Below are 18,442 nucleotides of genomic sequence, written 5' to 3'. Positions count from 1 at the left end.
ACACCAAGCATTAAGAGACTTATCAAAAGAAATACATTTAAATGTAGCCAGATTCTCAAAGTCATTTATTACTTTGCACATAATGATGCAGTTTATTTTTTGGAAATTCGATTTCTGGGCAATAATCAGCAAAACAATAGGGTTAATAAATAATACGGGTTGATCTTTACAAGGGAAAGACTGTGCCTTATTTTCACTCGACAAAGCTAATTGTCTGAATACAAAAAGGGAGCCCAATTCAAGCAGCAATTGCAGATCATCTCGCAAGTCTCATAAATGAATGCATTTCAGGAAGAGGTTCTGCAGAGGCTTAGCAAAAGAAACCTCTGCCTAATCACATGGAAAGACACGCTCCTGAACTTTAGGTTTCTAAAAAGTCTGAGCAGATAGGGAGACTGCACATCTACAGAGGCAAATTCTTGCTCTGTCCCCAGGATCTACCTAGAGCTAAGCAATTGAGTTCCCCTCACCCCTTCGCTCTGTGCTCAGGCAGATTTGCAGTGATGGCAAACTGGTACTACTGGCGTTTGGGAGCAGATAAAATCCCCAAAACCCTAGTACTAAGGTTGATTTTCTATTCTAATCTGTTTACAGAATCAATGGGAAATTTTAATCATTTTGTTTACCCAAGATGAGTGAGTTTGGCAATGCCCCATCAAATTATTCAGCTGAAGCATTCATTGTGCAGCCCTTTCTGTATTGACCAATTATTTAATTATACTGTACTTCATTAATCCCAAACCATCACAGGAAACAGAGCGCTTCACAAAATACACATTTGGGTGAAGTTAGAGAGCACTGAGATTTACTCTTTTTTTTCAATATTCGGATGCTCTCCTCCTGTTTAATCATCTCCTTCGCAAGTTCTCAGAAAGGGCTCTCACTTGTACTCATACATCACCAAGAGGTGGCAAAGCCTTCAATATCTTTATTCCAAGCTAATTTCTTTTTCATCAAGGAAAGCATCTTATGCATTTACTTTTATGCTGAGAAAATGGCTTAAAAAGAGTCCTCTCCATAATTATCTCCATATAAATAAAATTTTATTGACCCCACATTTTTCTCCTATAAAAATCGCCACTAGCAGTCACAGGTTTGAAAGGTAAGAGCAATATTAATTTCCATTTCTCCATCTGAAATGACTTGGTGCTGAAGGAAAGAAAAGTCATGGCCATTTCACTAGTAACAGGATTAAAGCATTTATGAGGCATTGCAGCTGCTCTTTTATGGCACCTGATTGATATTCATGTGTGGTTAGCATTTGTCTACTAACTTGTGTAATGCAGAGAATAGTAAAAGGGAAACAATAATTGCATGGCTGTTACATATTCAGGGGGCTCTGATTCACAGAAGTGTGCATTTCAGACGGTGTCAAATACAAACTGAACCTACAGGAACATATTTTGACTGATTAACATGCAGACACAAATGGCACAAAAGACACACTGATGTGTAGGTGTGTGGAAAGCACACACACACCTTGGTTGTAAATAGCAGCATCATTCATTTTCAGCAAACTAAAGAAACAACTTTTTTCAACTGTTTCGATGAGACACTGCTGGAAAAAAAAATGTCATGTATTATTCTAAATTGGATTCTAGGATTTTAGAAATGCTTAGACTTATGTGCTCTATCCAAATGTAAGAAAGGGGTTCAGTAAGACCTTCTATTGTGCTTATCAGGAAATCTTTTTTAAAATACTGTGCTTCCACATTTCTTTTCTCCCTTCTCCTCCCCCTTCTATCCCTCTCTCCCCCGCCCCCCACATACACACACACACACACATCCTGCACACACTTCAAGAGAAACTGTAACACAATAGCCCACAGTGACATCCACTGGTAGCAACCAGATCTTAATGCCACAACACAGCCTCACATTAGAGGAAAGCATCATCAACTCTAGAAGATTGCTATTTTTACTGAAACATCTGGATGCAAAGTCTTGTTCTTCATTGGGATGTTTGGTCTCCACACTACCAACCAACCAGATATTTGAAAACATACAGATGCCTGACAGAATTTCACTTTATATAGCCAGATGTTTGGGGACTAGATAAAAAACAAGCCAAGAATAAACTAAAAACCACTAATCACCTGCATCTCCACACACTCCTGTTATCTCCTCCCCGTAATCTCCCTTTCCCATTTTACACTCCCACTCCCAGTCTCTCTCCAGAGTTCATCACTGCAACAAGACAGGGTAGCTGCCAACACTCCCTCTCCTTTCATTCAGTACCTGTCCCAAAAACACTGTGCCCCAGACACCAAGTTGTGGTAGTTGGCGGTTTTCCTAAAAACATGAACAATCTCTCTCTCCCTCTGTTTTTCCTGCCATAACTTCATGGAGACAGCTATGCAAATTTTAAAATGGTAATTGCTTTTCTGCTCATCATCATGATGTGACAGAATCCATTCAAACACTAAATGATTGTCTTCCAGCAAATTGTCAGATCAAAAGAATTGATCAACTTGGACTGCCACAAACTTTTCACCCTACAAAAAGAAGCACTGCAAGTATGCTGCATGCATTTAAGTAGGAAACAAAAGCACCAGGATTTTCACACAGAGACACAGATAAACACACCTTATTCATCCAAGACAAACAAAGAAAACTTGGCTTTACCTGCAGTTGTAGGTCCGGATCTCTTTGTTGTCTCGCTTGCACTTGATTGCCACGAAGATCATAGTTACAAAGAGGATGCCCGCAATGGAGCCCAGGGCAATAATGAAAATCAAGGACAAGTTCACAGAGCCCATTGACTCTTGGGCATCGAGAGCAGGGGACAAGTATATTAGGACGAGAGCAGAGGCAGAGAGAGATGTCTTGCCGTGGTCGTGAGCCACCACGATAAGCTCATAGGAGGACTTGGAGCTCTCCCCGAAGGTGCGGGTGGTTCTGACTTCGCCATTGACCTGGTCTATTTCAAAGAAGCCGCGGTCGCCCTCGGTCATGTCGTAGGTAACTCGGCCATTTTCGCCCTCATCGTAGTCTTCTGCCTTGACAACAGTCACCAGGTAGCCTATGCCAGAGTTGCGGGGTATGTAGACCTCGGCAGTGCCGTTAATCAGAGGTGGGGCTGTGATGACCGGGGTGTTGTCGTTGACGTCGAGGATGATGACCCGCACCGTAGCGTTGCTTTGCAGTGAGGGAAGGCCGCCGTCCTTGGCCAGCACCTTGAATTCGAATGCCTTGGTCTGCTCGTGGTTAAAGGATCGCAGCGCGTAGATGTCGCCTGAGTTTGGGTTGATGGAGACATAGGTGAAGACAGGCATGTCCCGCACCTGCGACGGCACGATCTGGTAGGAGACACTGCCGTTGAGACCCAGGTCGGGGTCGCGAGCAGACACAGAGAGCAGATAGGCGCCAGGCGTGTTGTTCTCCTGCACAATGACCTGGTAGTAGGGCTTGGAAAAGTGCGGGTGGTTGTCATTTTCGTCAGTGATGAGCACGGTAAAGGACTTGGCACTCTGCAGCATGGGCACGCCGCCGTCGCGTGCCTGAATTGTGAGGTTGTATTGGTCGTGCTGCTCGCGGTCCAGCCGTCCGTCCACTAGAATAGTGGAGAAGCTCTCGTATTCCTGCAGTCGAAAGGGCACATTGCCCAGCAAACGGCACTGCACACGTCCATTGAGGCCTGAGTCGCGATCAGACACCCGCACCAAGGCGATCACGTAGCCCGGGGGGGCGCTCTCGCTGACCTCCACAAGCTCACTGTTGACTGACAGCAGGTTGATGACCGGCGGATTGTCATTGGTGTCCAGCACGCTGACGGTGACCTTGCAGTGTGCTGGGATGGAATTGGGCCCCAAGTCCTTAGCCTGCACGTCCAGCTCGTACACGTGCCCCTCTTCGTAGTCTAAAGCGCCAGTGACAGTGACCAGGCCACTGTGCGGGTCGATCTGAAAGAGCTCGCGCGTGCGGTCGTTGACGTAGCCATAGAAGGAGTAGACCACCTGGCCGTTGGTGCCCTCGTCTGGATCGCTGGCGTTGAGGCGGATGACGGGTGTGTTGGGAGGCGAGTTTTCTGGCACGCTCACCGCGTAGGTGGACTCACTAAACACCGGGTTGTTGTCATTGGAGTCAGTCACCTTGATATTAAGGCCAACGGTGCCCAGGCGCGGCGGGTCGCCACCGTCTAGCGCAGTGATTCGAAAGCTGTAGTGCGACTGCGTCTCGCGGTCCAGGCTCTTTTCTACTACGAGTTCGGCGAAGCGCGAGCCGTCGCCGCGCGTCTTGATCTCCAGGCCGAACAGCTCGTTGGGCGTAAGCTCGTAAGTCTGCACGCCAAAGCTTCCTGAGTCTGGATCGTAAGCGCTGTCCAGCGGGATGCGCGTGCCAGGGCTGGCTGCCTCTGAGATCTCCAGCTCGATCTGTGCTGCCGGAAAACTGGGCGCATTGTCGTTCAGGTCCTTGATCTCCACCTTTATCACACAGATTTCCATTGAGCTGGACATGACCTCGAGCGAGATGATGCACTTGGGGCTCTGGCGGCACAGCAGGTCACGGTCAATCTTCTGCTTGGTGACCAGCAGGCCAGAGCTGGGATTGATGTCCACTAGGTGTGGAGCCGAGTTGGACACCACACGAAAGGCCGAAGCCTGCCGGGGGTCCAGCGCGAAGCCCGCCTCCCGCGCGTCCTTGGCCACGTTGGCAATCACTGTCCCGGCGCGCTGCTCCTCTTCTACTGAGTACTTGAGGTTAATGAGGGCGGCTGCCTGCGTCCACAGTACGGCCAGCAGCAGCAGCACCGGCAGCAGGAGCGACTCCATGGCTGCGCGGGGCTCTGCCTGGCCTCGCCTCTCCACACCCCTCCGAGACCGACGCCGTCGGCGCTCCAGCTTCCCGCCGGCTCGGGCCGCCTGTTGCGCGCGCCCCGTGGCCCCGGAGGCCGCGGGAGGAGTCCCGCCCAGGGCGGCCCGGCGGCGCGCGGGGGACACCCGCGGCGGCTCCAATGCTGAGGTTGCGGCGGCCGCGGCGGGGGCTCGCGGGGGCCCCGGGGGCTCCGAGGGGCCAAGGGAGCGCCGCGCGGCCCCGAGCCCCCTCCCTCCAGCCCGGCTACTCAGTTTTCCCCCTTCAAAGTTAGCCGGGCGCGACTGTCCGCAGCCGCCCAGGGCTGCGGGTCGGGCAGCGTCTGCGCGGCCTGGAGGACGCGCCGCTGAGTCTAGATAGTACTTGAGGCGAAGGCAAAGAGGGCGGAGGAGGCGCAGCCTTTCAGGCACTGCCCGGCCCGCCGCGGCGCACCGGCACTGAGGCTGGCGAACTCGCTGTCTGTGCACCTGGCATGCGCAAAGACCTCCCCCCAGCGCTCCCGGTTCACTGCGGAGAGAGTACCCGCTTGGAATGCGCCCTCCGGGGTCTGGGGGGGCCACACTGGCCTCTTCAAGGCCTGTTCGGGAGAAAGGGGGTGTCACAGGCGGGAGTCAGTTACTGGCAAGCGCCACGGGCACCCGGTCATAGGGTTGAGCGGGATGGCGGTCCCGGGGCCAGCAGAGGAAGGGGGAGGGGAGAGAGGCTGCCAGGGCTTGAGAGCGCTCCCTCGCGCTAAGGCTGGCTTCGGAGGGCTTGGGGGCGCATCTGTCCAGGATCCGAGGTGGGAGCGGAATTCCCCCCACAGAGCAGTTGAGGGTCTGCGGGCGTTTGCGTCTAGGAAATCAAAGTTAACAACGCAGCCCGACCCTCCACGTCAAGTTTGTGGAAACGGGGAGGTGGCAATTTGTCCAAGAAAATCAAAGCCCCAGTCTTTCTAATGGCCTGGGGTGGCGGGGAATGGGGAAGAGGGAAGGGGAGGCAACAACAGTACCGGCCAGGAGAGGCGGGGCCGCCGCCGTGGGTACCGGGTGCTTCTCCTCTCTCCGTTTGGGCTGGGGTGTCGCTCCAAGGGCCGCCGCCGCCTCCGCCGCCGCCGCAGGAGGAAGCCCTCCTAGCTCAGTTGCATGTCGCTCGGATCCCCCTCAGCAGCTGCCACAGTCGACGATTTTGTCGCCGCCAAAGTTTACTTGCAGGAGAGTCTTGATTTCATCTTCCCGGAGAGGCGCTGGCCGCGCTGCGTTGGGCTCCCTCCCTCCCGGGCGCTCGCGCACTCGGGAGGTCTGTCTCGCTTTCTCTGTCTGTCTCGGGCTGTGTGTGAATGTGTGAGAGAGAGAGAGGAAGAGTGTGTGGTGTGGGGAGTGTGAGTGTGGAGTATGAGCAAGCAGGAGGCAATGGGTTTGGGGTAGGAGGTTTAGGATTTCGGATGAATCCGCTCAGCCGGAATGCCGCGGAGCGCAACGCGCCAAGGGCCAGCACCGGGCTAGGGACGCGGGTGCCAGTGCCTCCCGGGCAAGCCGGGCATGGTGCACGGGAGCTGTGCTGCCGTCTGTGCCCGCTCGTCCGTCTCCGCGCTGCGCCAGCCGCCGCCGCTACTGCTGCTGCTGCTCTTCCCGATGCCGCAAACTACTGGCGGCGGAGTCTGGAGAAAGCCGGAGAGAGCTCGAGCTGCCGAGCCCGGCTACGCCAGGCGCTGGCCAATCAGCGCGCCGCCCAGCGGGCTCCAGTCTTGGGGCGGGGCCAAGGGGAGGGGGGGTGGCGGGGGGTGGGGCCAAACGGAAACTTACACACCGGCGGGGCCAAGTGGTACCCCGGCCGGTAGAGCCCTGGCGGGATTCAAGGGAGGACAGACAGACAGGCCAGGCGGGAGCAATGGGGCAGGAATGAGCAGGGAGGCGATGTGCTGGCGCTGCGGCTGAGCCTCGCCGGGAACTGTGCGCTTCTCATGTTTGCAGAGATTTCAGGAAAGATGAGGATGTTATGATTCTCTTGTCGTGTTTAACTCCTTACATATCTTCATATCTTGAATATAATATCTATATTGTAATCACATATATATCTCTATAAATCTATATATATATCTATATCTATATCTATATCCCTCTCTTTCTCCTTGTCTCTTCACCCTAAAAATTTGTCTGTTTTTGTTTGCCTCTCTTCTCATTCTCCGGTAGTGGAAGGAAGAAAGGGAAGGAGAAAGCGCCCCTGAGGTGGTCATTCATCTAGCTTTTGGCCGGTGCATCTTCACATCAGGCGAGAGCCACGGCCGCCATCCCCCCGGACCGTCACCCCCATCCTTCCACCCGGGGCAGACGCCACACTACTCTCTGCCCGCCGCACTCCCAGCAGGGCCCCCTGGTTCGGTTCGCTCTTGTCTGTTGCTTGTTAATCAAATGGGATATGTGGCACAGAGAATGAGCTGCGGAGGGGGCTGGACACATTTCATTGCCCCTCACCCCACCCTGTTGGAGAATTTAGCTCCCTATAAATAAACTCTACGTTTGAGAAGAGCCGGTGGAGCGGACGCCGCCGCGCCGCGCCGCGCCAAGCCAGCAGAGCTCAAAACCGGGCAGGAGCTGTGGGGCGGGCGCGCCATACGTGTCCGCTTAGGTCGCCGACAGCTGGGAGCCGGCGCCGATGTGCAGGGCGCCCCAGCCTTCCCGCGGGGTCTCGGTCCCAGTGGGCTGCCAGCTCCACTTGGGCGGCGGTGGTGGCTGCGGCATGTGCCAGTATGGGAAGCGGGAGGCCGGCATGGCCAGGGCTGACATCAAGCTCATCCTGCCTTGTGCACTGAAGGCTCCCTGGGGGCAGCGGGGCATTCCTCCTCACTCGGGCTCTGAGGCTTTTAATTAAGGTCGCCAGCGGCGAAGAATCAAAAATATGCCCGTTAAACAAGTTTTTTTTTTCTCCCTCGTAGAAGGTGGGGAAGCTGCTTCTGAATTCACAATTCTTGGAAGAGTAAAAATGTCTTCTGAGTGAGTCGTCTCGGATATTTGGGAGTGGGATAAGCAAACTCATAATTAGCCCAGCGACATTGACTAGAGCCTGTGGACTTAACATGAGAGTCACTTTTGCCCTCTAAAAAGCGTTAAACAAGAAAAGGAAACCGGCATTTGGACACATAATGGGTTTTCTCAAAACTGCCATATTTTAGTGGAGAGCAACCCAGCTGCTTTTTAAAATATTTTTCCTTCCAAGAAGAGCTACTTTAGCAGCCTTTACCTTGGCGGTGGGAGAGGGGAAAGGCAGTTTCCTCCTACAGAAAGAAATTATTTCGCGAGTGAGGTTGCGATCCCCTGAACGTGCAGCCGAGGCCAAAGGGAGAGCGTAGGGAGCCTGATCCGCTTTCCGCGTGGGGGTCGTTTCACTGTTTCACGTTAGGATGTGATTCGGCCCAGAAAAACAGGGAGAAAACCGATGCTTCTGCAAGGAGTCTCATTTAATTTTGGTCATTTAGAGCTGCGGGTGAACACCAGAATGGTGGCTCAAGGGAGCCCGGTGGCCCTCCCGGTTTTCTCCAGACACCGTTGGAGAAATGGGCAAGTAGTAGAGAATGACAACATGGCAGGCAGCGGTGGACGTACCTCGCGGGCTCCGCGAAAGGAAGGGTTCCATTTGATTTATCACAGTTATTTACCTTTGATGTCAGAGCATGGGAATGAAGTGCATCTTGGTCTAATTAAAAAGGCCTAAAAAGGCATTTGAAATGGGTTTGCTATCTGATCACGGGATGTGAATTCGGCGTTTGGCAGCTTTCTAAAATATTGCTTGGACTATTTAAACAGAACAATTAGCAGCATGCTAAAATGTTTGCATGCTATGCTTAGAAGCTTTTAGCTGTAAACTTTAAGGCGATCTGTTCCCCCTTTAAGTTAAAAAAGGATGATGCTGCTTCCTTGTGGCGAAGGCTGTCAGGAACCCACTGATCAATAAAAGTAAACTGGCGCCTCCACGGCTTGATTGAGCGGGAGCAAAGAGTCTGAGAAGTAGTCTCGGCCATTAACAATCCCCCAGGTAACGAGAAATGGAAGAATTACTCAGGTAAAATGATTAACATTGTCGTAGCATCCGAAAAGATGCACACAACAAGATAAGAAGACTGCAGACCTCTTACCTTAGGGAGTGCTAATAGAATGTCTATATTCTGCTGTCTTTTAAAGATAAATAGGAGAATTCAATTCATGTACAATGTCATTACCTTCGTAATTGCAATCACATTGTAAAGACATGTTCTGCATTTGCAAAGACAAACGCTCTTTGCTAAGGCGATGCCACCGTGTTCCCAGGTTCCTGCTCGCTGTTCACACTTTAGGCACCCCTCTTTTCCAAGGAGAGCATCCAAGTACTTCCAGCTACCAAACCACTTTTGCACAAGCCAGGTGCTGAGGGAGGCAGGGGCGTGTGCCTATGCTTTCCTTCTTTCCTATTATCTCCTCCCCACCCCTAAGCTCAAAGTGACAGTTACACAGCCTTCCCCACCCCCACACACAAGATAGCTCTTCCATCCCCGGTCTATTTCTACAGATAATCCTAACAACAGCCTTTGCCCTCAGAATTTCTTTTTTTCTAATAGGCACACTTGATCATTACACTCCAACAATGCCATTGACTAAATGAGTAGCCCAAAACACTTTCATGATCAGGAATTTATTAACTAACTGAATAAAATCGTTCTGCATGTAGATAACAAAAACAAGAAAGTTCTCTTCGTTTTAGCTTCCCTTTACTTCAATCCTGAAGGGAGCCACGCCTCCTCAGCCTCTTTAGAGACACAAGAGGGCCATCTAGTGACCATCCTCAGTATTTTTTATCCAACAGCTACTAAGAAATACTATGGTGCTTTGCCGCCTACAGCTGCTCTCCAGGCCAAAGCAGCTCCACAGAGGCCAGCATCAAAATTGGTAAAGAGATTTTTTTTTTTTTGTCTTTAAAATGTCATCCATGCCACTAAAATCATGCTGAAAGGCAATAAAAGAAGACCAAAATGGGAGAAATCTTACTTTTAAATCAGTATGTGAAGCTAATTCTTGTTCTCCTAAGCTTGATAAGGGTAGGGCAAAAGGTTTTGTTCAGAAAAGTAAAAAGTAATGGTAGGAACCAAGATACCAGTATATGAGGGACTGTAACTCTGACAAGTTTAAGGAAGCTTTCTGAGATGTGTTTGTTTTGTTCTGTTGTTTTAGAGACGAGGTGTCATTCTGTTGCCCAGGCTAGAGTTCAATGGTACAGACATGGCTCACTGTATCCTCAAACTCCAGGGCTCAAGCGATCCTACCACCTCAGCCTCCTGAGTAGCTAGGACTATACAGGTGTGCACTGTCACACCTGGCTCATTTTTTTTTCATTTTATTTTTTGCAGAAATAGGGTCTCTCTCTGTTGTCCAGGCTGGTCTCAAACTCCTGGCCTCAAGCAATCCTTCTCCCTTGGCTTCCCAAAGTGCTAAGATTACGGGCATAAACCACTGTGCCCTAGCCTGAGATGTGCTTTTTTTTAATGTTTGCTTTAAGCTCAAAAGAGATTAGCCTTCAAATAACTCCAGTCTCTCTCTTTCTCTCCTCCTCCTCCTCCTCCTCCTCTTCCCTTTTGCCCCCTTCTCTTTGCCCTGGCTGCAGAAAACTGAGTAATCTTCTAGCTTGGCTTTCATTGCATATCATGGGAATCCCATTCCACCAACTAGTTTGACCAGCTGCCTGATGAGGTTCTCTTAGAAAGAAAAACTTGATTTTAAAATTAGCAAATTCAATCAAACTCCTTCTGACTGTATATCTGATCTCCTTACTTAGGTTACAATGCCTAGAGAAGAGAATATCAAAGAATGAAAATGGAGGAAATGGCAAAAAAAGAAAACCTATAAAGTGTCATTATTAAAGTCATCCTCTTATTTAATTTTTACAATATCCCTGGGAGATAAAGACACTTTGCAGATGTGGAAACAGAGTTGCAGAGCAGTTCAACGATTTTCCAAGATGACCTCATTACACAAAACTCAACCACTTCCCTTGTGAGATCAGCAAGTGTTGGCTTTTTGTCCAGCATTGTGTTAAGGATTGATAATATTTTTTAGTGGACCTTGCCCTTGTGTAGTTTAATATGCAGTTGATTAATTTAATAACAGCATGTATTTCTATGTACTATAAATTTTCCTAGAGGAGAAACTAGGATGGGATATATCATGTTGACAGCTTCCTAAAATTCTGTTCTCTTCTGCCCACAAAGATTGCCCAATTTCTAGATAGTCCTTACCTCCCTTCCCGCCTCCCCGGCCACTATCCCAGACAGTATAAGGAAAGGCATCAACAGCAGCAATTGGGGATGTGGACCTGCTGGGCAGGGGTGGGATTATCCTGGATGCTGTTTCTAACCCTTCTGAAACACCAAGAAGACTAGGACAGAGGCCAAGAAAAACCTTTGAGGTCCCTCGCACTTTTCCCTCTCTTCCTCTCAAACTCCACCCCCTTTCCTACCCTGTGACAGAGGATAACAATTAACAGCAGGGAGCTGTAGCAGATAAACAAAGTAGAGAAAGTGTTCCTTAAGTGCTGAAATTGTTCACCATGGCCCCAATGCCTGCCTTTTCCAAGAAACACAAGAGATGTGTGGGACAGTGGAGAAAAAGAGACTGAGAAAGTTATTAATCACTTCATGTCTTCCCATTTTGACAAGGCCAGCATCCTTGAACAAGTTACGTCCAAACTCCCTCCATGCCTTATCCCCTCCCTTTAGGAATGGCACTTCCCACAGGACCAAACCCCTGCTGCTGCCAAACTCATAACTGTCCCTAAATAAGCACACATCATAGGGACCATTTAATTAGCAAACGCTAAATCAGCAGATACATTTCAATAAATGACACTGCTCTCTAACACCTTTTGTACTGCCCTGCAGTGATCACCTGTGATGTTTTGACAGCACCATTTGGGCTCTCAGCATTATTGCCTCAATCTTTTCATGTGAATGTTCTCCAAGTGGACCCCAAATGCTGGTTTCCTAGGTGCAACCTCATGTCAGCTGTTACTCCCCCCATCACCACTTTTGAAAACAGAAAGCTCTCCCTTCAAAGGCACTCTGGTTAAATCACGGCCAGCCTTCCCACTGCTGACTCCCTCATCCCAAGGAGGAGGGTAAGGGTGACATTCCACAGCTCCCTAGAGGAAATGCTTTTTGACAGCTTGAAAAAAAAAAACTATCACCAAATTGGAGACCTCAAAAACCACTGAAATATGAACCACAATGATACAAAGAATACGTAATTGAAAGTGAGCAGACTTTCACTTGGGATGCACTGTTTTAGGCCAAGGCTAAGCCTTTTTTTTTTTTTTTTTTCTTTCTGTACTTATATCCCCAGCCTCTAACGCTGCAACCTAGTAGGTGGATCCCAGGCACCTTATACCTTGTGTAATTCCCTCAGATGGAGCTTCTGATTAGGGCTCAGCTTTTGACTCCCACCCTAGGCTTCTCTCACAGTCTCTTCTGCTATTTCTGAAGCAGTACAAGTGGGGCAAGAAGAAAGCAGAACTATCACTGAAAGGAATGGTTGCGGGTTAAAAGAGCCCTGGCCAAAATATCAGCCCTATAGAATATGCCCTGAAGATCAGCGTTCCAAATTAAAAAATAAAAATAAATACCTGTCTGGTTGCTTGATCTTATAGGAGGCTGAGTTCTTTTTGGAGATATCCACAAGATTGGAGAAAACAAACCAGATCTTTGAAGACCTTGAGGTATACAGTACTGGAGCTGAGGTGAGTTTGTGAGCTCCACACTATAGTACCCTTTTGCGTTAAGTTCAAATGAACAGTAATAGCCAGAAGAATACAAAAGTCAGTCTGATGAGCCAGTTTCCTGGGCTTCTCTTGGTATCTTGGGCAAAAGATGATCTTTGTGAGGCACCAAATCTGTTGTATACTCTTTAGTTCTAAGTGACCAGGCTGGGCCTAGATTTGCTCTTGGTTCCTCCCAAGTTTCTCCTAGAATTCAGGAGAGGCCTAGCATAGCTCCCTGGGAGTTCCAGCTGCTCCACTAACTGATTTTTCACTGAACGAGGAAACTCGCTACTTAGCTAATGTCAACTTAAAAGGGAAAGAAAGAAACTAATAAACATGAAGAACTGCCAGTTTGACAGCTGCAGTTACATTACCTGGGCTAGCAATATAAGTACCAAAGGCATGTCACGTATGCCACTAACAGCACAAGGCACAGTATCTGTTCAGGTTGACAAGCCTTGGGGCAGTGGAGAATAAACTGAAAGAAGGAGATCCCAGAAGGAGGCAGAGAGAGCCCCACAAAGGGGACAGACAGAACAGAAGTAACAGAAAAATCATTTTAGCAGCATGGAAGTTATGTACCTTTTTATGAATGAGAAGAAAACAATGACTTGCCACCTGGGAAAACATCCTGTTTTAGGGTCCAAGAGTTTGCATATTGGTGTACTGGACTTGGGGGAAAGCCTATTAATTTGTGTCTGTTGTCTCCGGCTGGAGCCAGAATGGCCATAGAGGACCAGTGACCTTTCTTCCAAAAGCTGGGAGTTGAGAGGGTTAGGGAGAGTGTCCTGTGTTACAGGAGATACCAGCTGGGCTGAGCTTGACTGATCTCTTTTAGCAAAGATCACAAAATGCAGTGACATCAGTAGCAGGCCATATCCACCCAGAGATAGCAACCTAGGCAGCAGTGATCAAATTAAGTCTTGTACCTACTGATGGGTAGTAAGAAAACTAACAGTCATAGAGGACAGTGGCCCAGCTTGAGGCCTGTGCAGCTCTGCGTGCTCTCTGCCCGGGAAATGGTGGAACTTGAGAAAGCCTCGCTGTCTGGCTATGCAGTTTCATTTGGGAGAACAGGCTATCAGTTCTGGAAGCCTGACTGAAGAGAGTGGACAGAATGATAGCTCAAAATGAGATCCATCAATGACTTTGTTGCAGCCCCAGCCAAACAATCAAAAGCAAATAGTCAGCTTCTAAAATCAATGCTTCATGAGATGATGAGCCAGCCAGTGGAGTTCACATGGGGGTGGGGTGGGAAGGAGGTTATGGAGGGAGGATAGAAAAATTCCCTCTTTCAAGCCACCCACCAAAGCAAGCAGCTGCATTTCCTTGAAACAGCAGATTTGGTTCCTAGCAAAATCAGAACTGCAGTCTCCTAGCAGAGCAAAACAAAGGAGCAGGGGGCGAAACAATTTTGAAAACAGGAAGGCGTTTTGGCAACAATTACAGAAGGGCTGGTAAGCCATTGTGCTCTTGGGATCCATCTGCTGAGCTCCAGAACATCTTCCCCCCACTCCACCCCCACTCAGCGCTCAGATTGCATGCTTAGGGTCAAGAACAGGGTCATTCAGGAAGAAACGGTAAAGTGGGAAAGACAGACTCAGCCTCAAGATGTGAAGCAAGAAAGTCCAGGCCTGACTTCTTCCATCCATGGAGGATGCAGTGAAAGATACAGGCAAGCCCTTCCATTCTTGGTGCCATTGTAGGGAAGCAAAAGTTGGCTTGATTAAATTAATGGAAAACACATTTAAAATCAGCCTAGAATTTCCTGCTGTAAGACACCTTTGAGAGAAGAATAGTGACTGCATCTTTAAGGACCCGAATAATTTTTAGCTATTAATAATGTTGTTAGTCATGCAATATAAGTGAACGCTAGCAAGGTAATCAAATTGCTTGCTCTATAGCAGAGATCAGGGTAATCTGGAAAAAGAAATAGAAAGTTTTTCTTCAATGCGATGTATATGAAGACATCTTCCCCAGACCTCTGTTCCTAATGTAGAGAGGATGGAAAGTCATATAGTTATTTTTAATAGAACAACAAACTTGATCTCATAGTCTGTGAAACCACCATATTAAAACCCCAGCAGCAGTAATCACCTACAAGTGTTAAAAGAGAATCCATAACGCCTAATTTCATATCTTTTATTGTACATTTCAAGAGATTCATGCATGGGCCTCCCTTTCTTTATAACTCGGGGCTCTGAATATTACTTAGTGGACCATTAACCTGTTCTAATACAGCATTAGATTTTTTTAACCAAGGAGAGTAAAATAAAGGTGCTTAATTTAGTTCTCTTTTCCCTGAGAAATAAATAGCTGTCACACATCCAGAACAGCAGGGTTCATGAACTGCTTTGGAACGTGGAGATCAATGAAATCTGATCCTCTCTTGAGAAAAGGAGCTCCACGTAGAGTTTAACCAAAGATTTCCTATGATAGGCAGTCCCTGATCATCAGGAAGCCTCTGAAGACCCTCCCAGGTTTCCTATTCAGTCTTATTTGATCTCCAGTGAACATTAAAATGATTGTAAAGCAGTTTTATAAATGTAAATTATCCCATAAATGCAAAATAATTATGTCCAGCCTAGGCAACTAATTTCTGGTTTCTGGAAGTTCCCATGGATCAGTCTAAAATAGACAGTAGACATAACAGGATAATTCACCTCTGAAGCAGATTTATTTGTAAGGGTGGTGGTTATGATGATGACTATCTATTTCTTCTTTGTTCCTTCAATTTCTTATTCCAGTAACTAATATTTGCACATAAAAGGACTGTCATATTCTGATACATCTTTATGTAATGTAGATCTCTTGTAATTATTCATGAACCTAACTTCAGTTTTTGGCTCCATTTTAAGCCAACAGGAAATACTAATTGCTTTCTCAGAAAACATTAATTGATTGCCTACACTTGATGCATAAGACTGATAATGCATAATAGTGTGAAACATGGATCGTGCCCTCCAATTGCTTACAGTCTAATTATGGATATCATAAAAGGAGAATTAAAAATACAAGGATGTATTTTTCAGGTGTCAGAGCAGCAGTGCTCAATACTGGTACAACCCAAGTTACAAACAGGTGACTGATGACCTAGAAGCTGTGGGATGCCTTTCAGGTGAGGGAAAGGGTGTTTGCAAAGGCACATAAGCTTCAGTAAGGTGTGTTAGGAAAACAATGAAGAGTGCAATTTGGCTCAAGCACTTACTCCACAAACACCATTGAAGTGCTGTGCTGTGCTGTGCTGTAGTTATTAAGGGCACAAGCTTTGGGGCTAAATGGATCTGAGTTGAAGTCCTGGTTTTACCATTTCCCTAGTTGAATGACTTTGAGAAAATAATATAATGTCTATTTATAAAGTTGTGGTATAACATGAGATGATGCCTGCAAAGGGAAATGATACCTATACAGTACTTCATGTTTTACATGCCTAGCACAGAATAAATAACTCAATAATTTTTAGTTGTTACATTTTCTGAACACCACAAAGTTCCAGATACAATTCAAGGTGCCAGTCTGCTACTAAAGAAGAGAAATCCTGTGCTCTCAAGGATCTCGTGGAAGGATTGTATAGTAGAATAATGGGAGTTGAGGTTAGAGAGGTAGGTAGAGGCTATTGTGTAGAGCCTTGATTGTTAGATTGAAGGATTAGAACCTTACTAAGGTCAGTGAAGTCATCTAAGACTTTTGTAGTAGGGAATAACTAAATATCATTTTTATGATTTGTGATTTTTTAAATTTCCAAATAATGTCAGGTCGGCTTCTTCAACCTTCCTCCACTTTGCCCACATTTTAGATTATGTCACTAATTCTTACACAAGTTAAATTCCAGTATGACATTTACCAAAGCAATATAACTAGAGTAAGCTCAGAAGCAAGGGCTGCTAAAAATGGGTAGGAACACTGAGATGGGGGTATTGCAAGTAGAGGAGGCTGGTATCAGCAATAGCAGCTGGATGTCCAAGTCATTGTGTTCAAGAAATTCATCAAGTCCCAAAACGTTTCATGGAAGCGGAAGATAGGATATGTCAACAGAAAATTTCAGTCAACAAGCACAGGCGGAGTCTTTGTTGCTTCTAGGACATCTGGCCATCTGTGACAGACGGTGTAGTGAGCAGGATTTATGACTTGAAGGCTACACAAACAGCCAGGGTTCATCTCTAACACACTTCATGCTAGAGTAAGGTATCTTTACAGTTTACACAACACTTCAACTTTTTTTTTTTTTTTTTTGAGACAGAGTCTCACTCTGTCTCCCAGGCTGGAGTGCAGTGACGCGATCTCGGCTCACTGCATGCTCCACTTCTTGGGTTCACACCATTCTCCTGCCTCGGCCTCCCAAGTAGCTGGGACTACAGGCACCCGCCACCACGCCTGGCTAATTGTTTTGTATTTTTAGTAGAGACGGAGTTTCACCGTGTTAGCCAGGATGGTCTCGATCTCCTGACCTCGTGATACACCTGCCTCGGCCTCCCAAAGTGCTGGGATTACAGGTGTGAGCCACCATGCCCAGCCAACACTTCAATTATTTAATATGTTTGTACCTTTATAATTTTGGTAACCTAGTCTACATCATCAATAGCTTGGATGATTGACAGGATTTGGGTCCAAACCTAGCGGTAGGTCCCATTAGTAGATCTAGCTGTCAATAACTGGAGAAAGCAAAGGCACTAGTGAAAAAGAAGGGCTGAAGTGGAAAACTGTTTGGAATGTGTTGTCCTGGCATTTTGTTTGTAGCAAATATTCCTTAAAATAAAATGCTTCATCAATTTGTATCTAGGAGTCTTTTTGTTATAAAGAGATTTTATGGCAATGGGAGCTTGGGGTAATAAGATTTATAAGATTTGAGTTGTTTAGGGAAATTTTCTTAAATTATCATTCATTCACTTGGCAAGTATTTACTGAGCTCTTGCTGTGTGCTAAGCACTGTGCTAGGCACCAGGGAAAGAAGAATTAACAAGACAACCATGGTTTCTGCCCTCATGCAACTTTCAGAACAGTGGAAGAGAGACAAAAAACAAACAAACAAAAACAGAAAAACTGACACCTACAACAATTTCAATTCATAATAAATGACAAGAAAGACACAACCCAGGCTCAAAGTATAATGATAATGGTGATAGGCATTGTTCTGAGTGCTTTATGCACCATCACTAATCCTCATGATAACCCTTTGAAGTACATACTATTATTATGCCTATTTTACAGGTGAGGAAAGTGAAATGTAGAGAGGTGAAAGTAACTTGCCTTGGGTAACACAGCTAGTGGTGGACAGAACCAGGGAAGTGATGCCTGGCTCTGGAGCATGCTTTCTTAACCACTATACCAAAAAAAAAGAGGTTGGAGCAACCAACTTCAGAGCATATAGTCAAGGAAGGCCTCTCTGAGAATATCTGTCACATTTAATATGAAACGTAAAGACCATCTAAGGCAGTCTACATTGATAAGAATTCACTAAATGCCAATATATGGCCTGTCAGATAAACCTGATTTTCTTCAAGATATTTCTTGGAGATTAGACCAAGAAGGTTTTGGTAAAAGCAATAAGTGCTTTTCCAAAAGGTTACACAGTGTAAGGAAAAGACAGTGTAAGGAATGCAGAGGTTAGTATCAGACTTAGTGCTAGAAATGAAAATGATTAATTCTGAGAACTCTGACAGTATAACTGTAAAACCATGTATTGCAATGATTTGCATTTTCTTGGGAACTGAATGTCTTGGAACAGAACTCTCCCGTGTATTCCTACAATTTCTACTTCTGTCAGATCTTATGACTGCACCAGAGGTGTGGTGTGTTCCACGCTTATAACTTACCTCTCTTTAGGTCTTTCCTTGGCATAATGAAAATTAAATGTGTGTCTCAGGGCAGCCAG

At 46.9% G+C, this 18,442-nt stretch overlaps 1 protein-coding gene across 3 annotated transcripts in view; it reads right to left on the bottom strand.

Annotated features, from left to right (window-relative positions):
• The window catches only part of PCDH19 (protocadherin 19), a 114,180-nt gene extending 109,329 nt beyond the window's left edge, over window positions 1–4,851 (bottom strand). For all 3 annotated transcript variants that reach the window (XM_033201543.1, XM_033201541.1, XM_033201542.1), the window contains exon 1: window positions 2,626–4,851. In XM_033201543.1, coding sequence (XP_033057434.1) covers window positions 2,626–4,772 — 2,147 coding nt within the window. In that variant the 5' untranslated portion in view covers window positions 4,773–4,851. The remainder of the gene's footprint in view (window positions 1–2,625) is intronic.
• Between the last annotated feature and the right edge of the window lie 13,591 nt (window positions 4,852–18,442).

Source organism: Trachypithecus francoisi, unplaced genomic scaffold (assembly GCF_009764315.1).
Source record: "Trachypithecus francoisi isolate TF-2019V2 unplaced genomic scaffold, Tfra_2.0 Lachesis_group6, whole genome shotgun sequence".
NCBI lineage: Eukaryota > Metazoa > Chordata > Mammalia > Primates > Cercopithecidae > Trachypithecus > Trachypithecus francoisi.
Note: the sequence above shows the minus strand (reverse complement) of the source record. Positions and strands in the feature narration are given on the sequence as shown.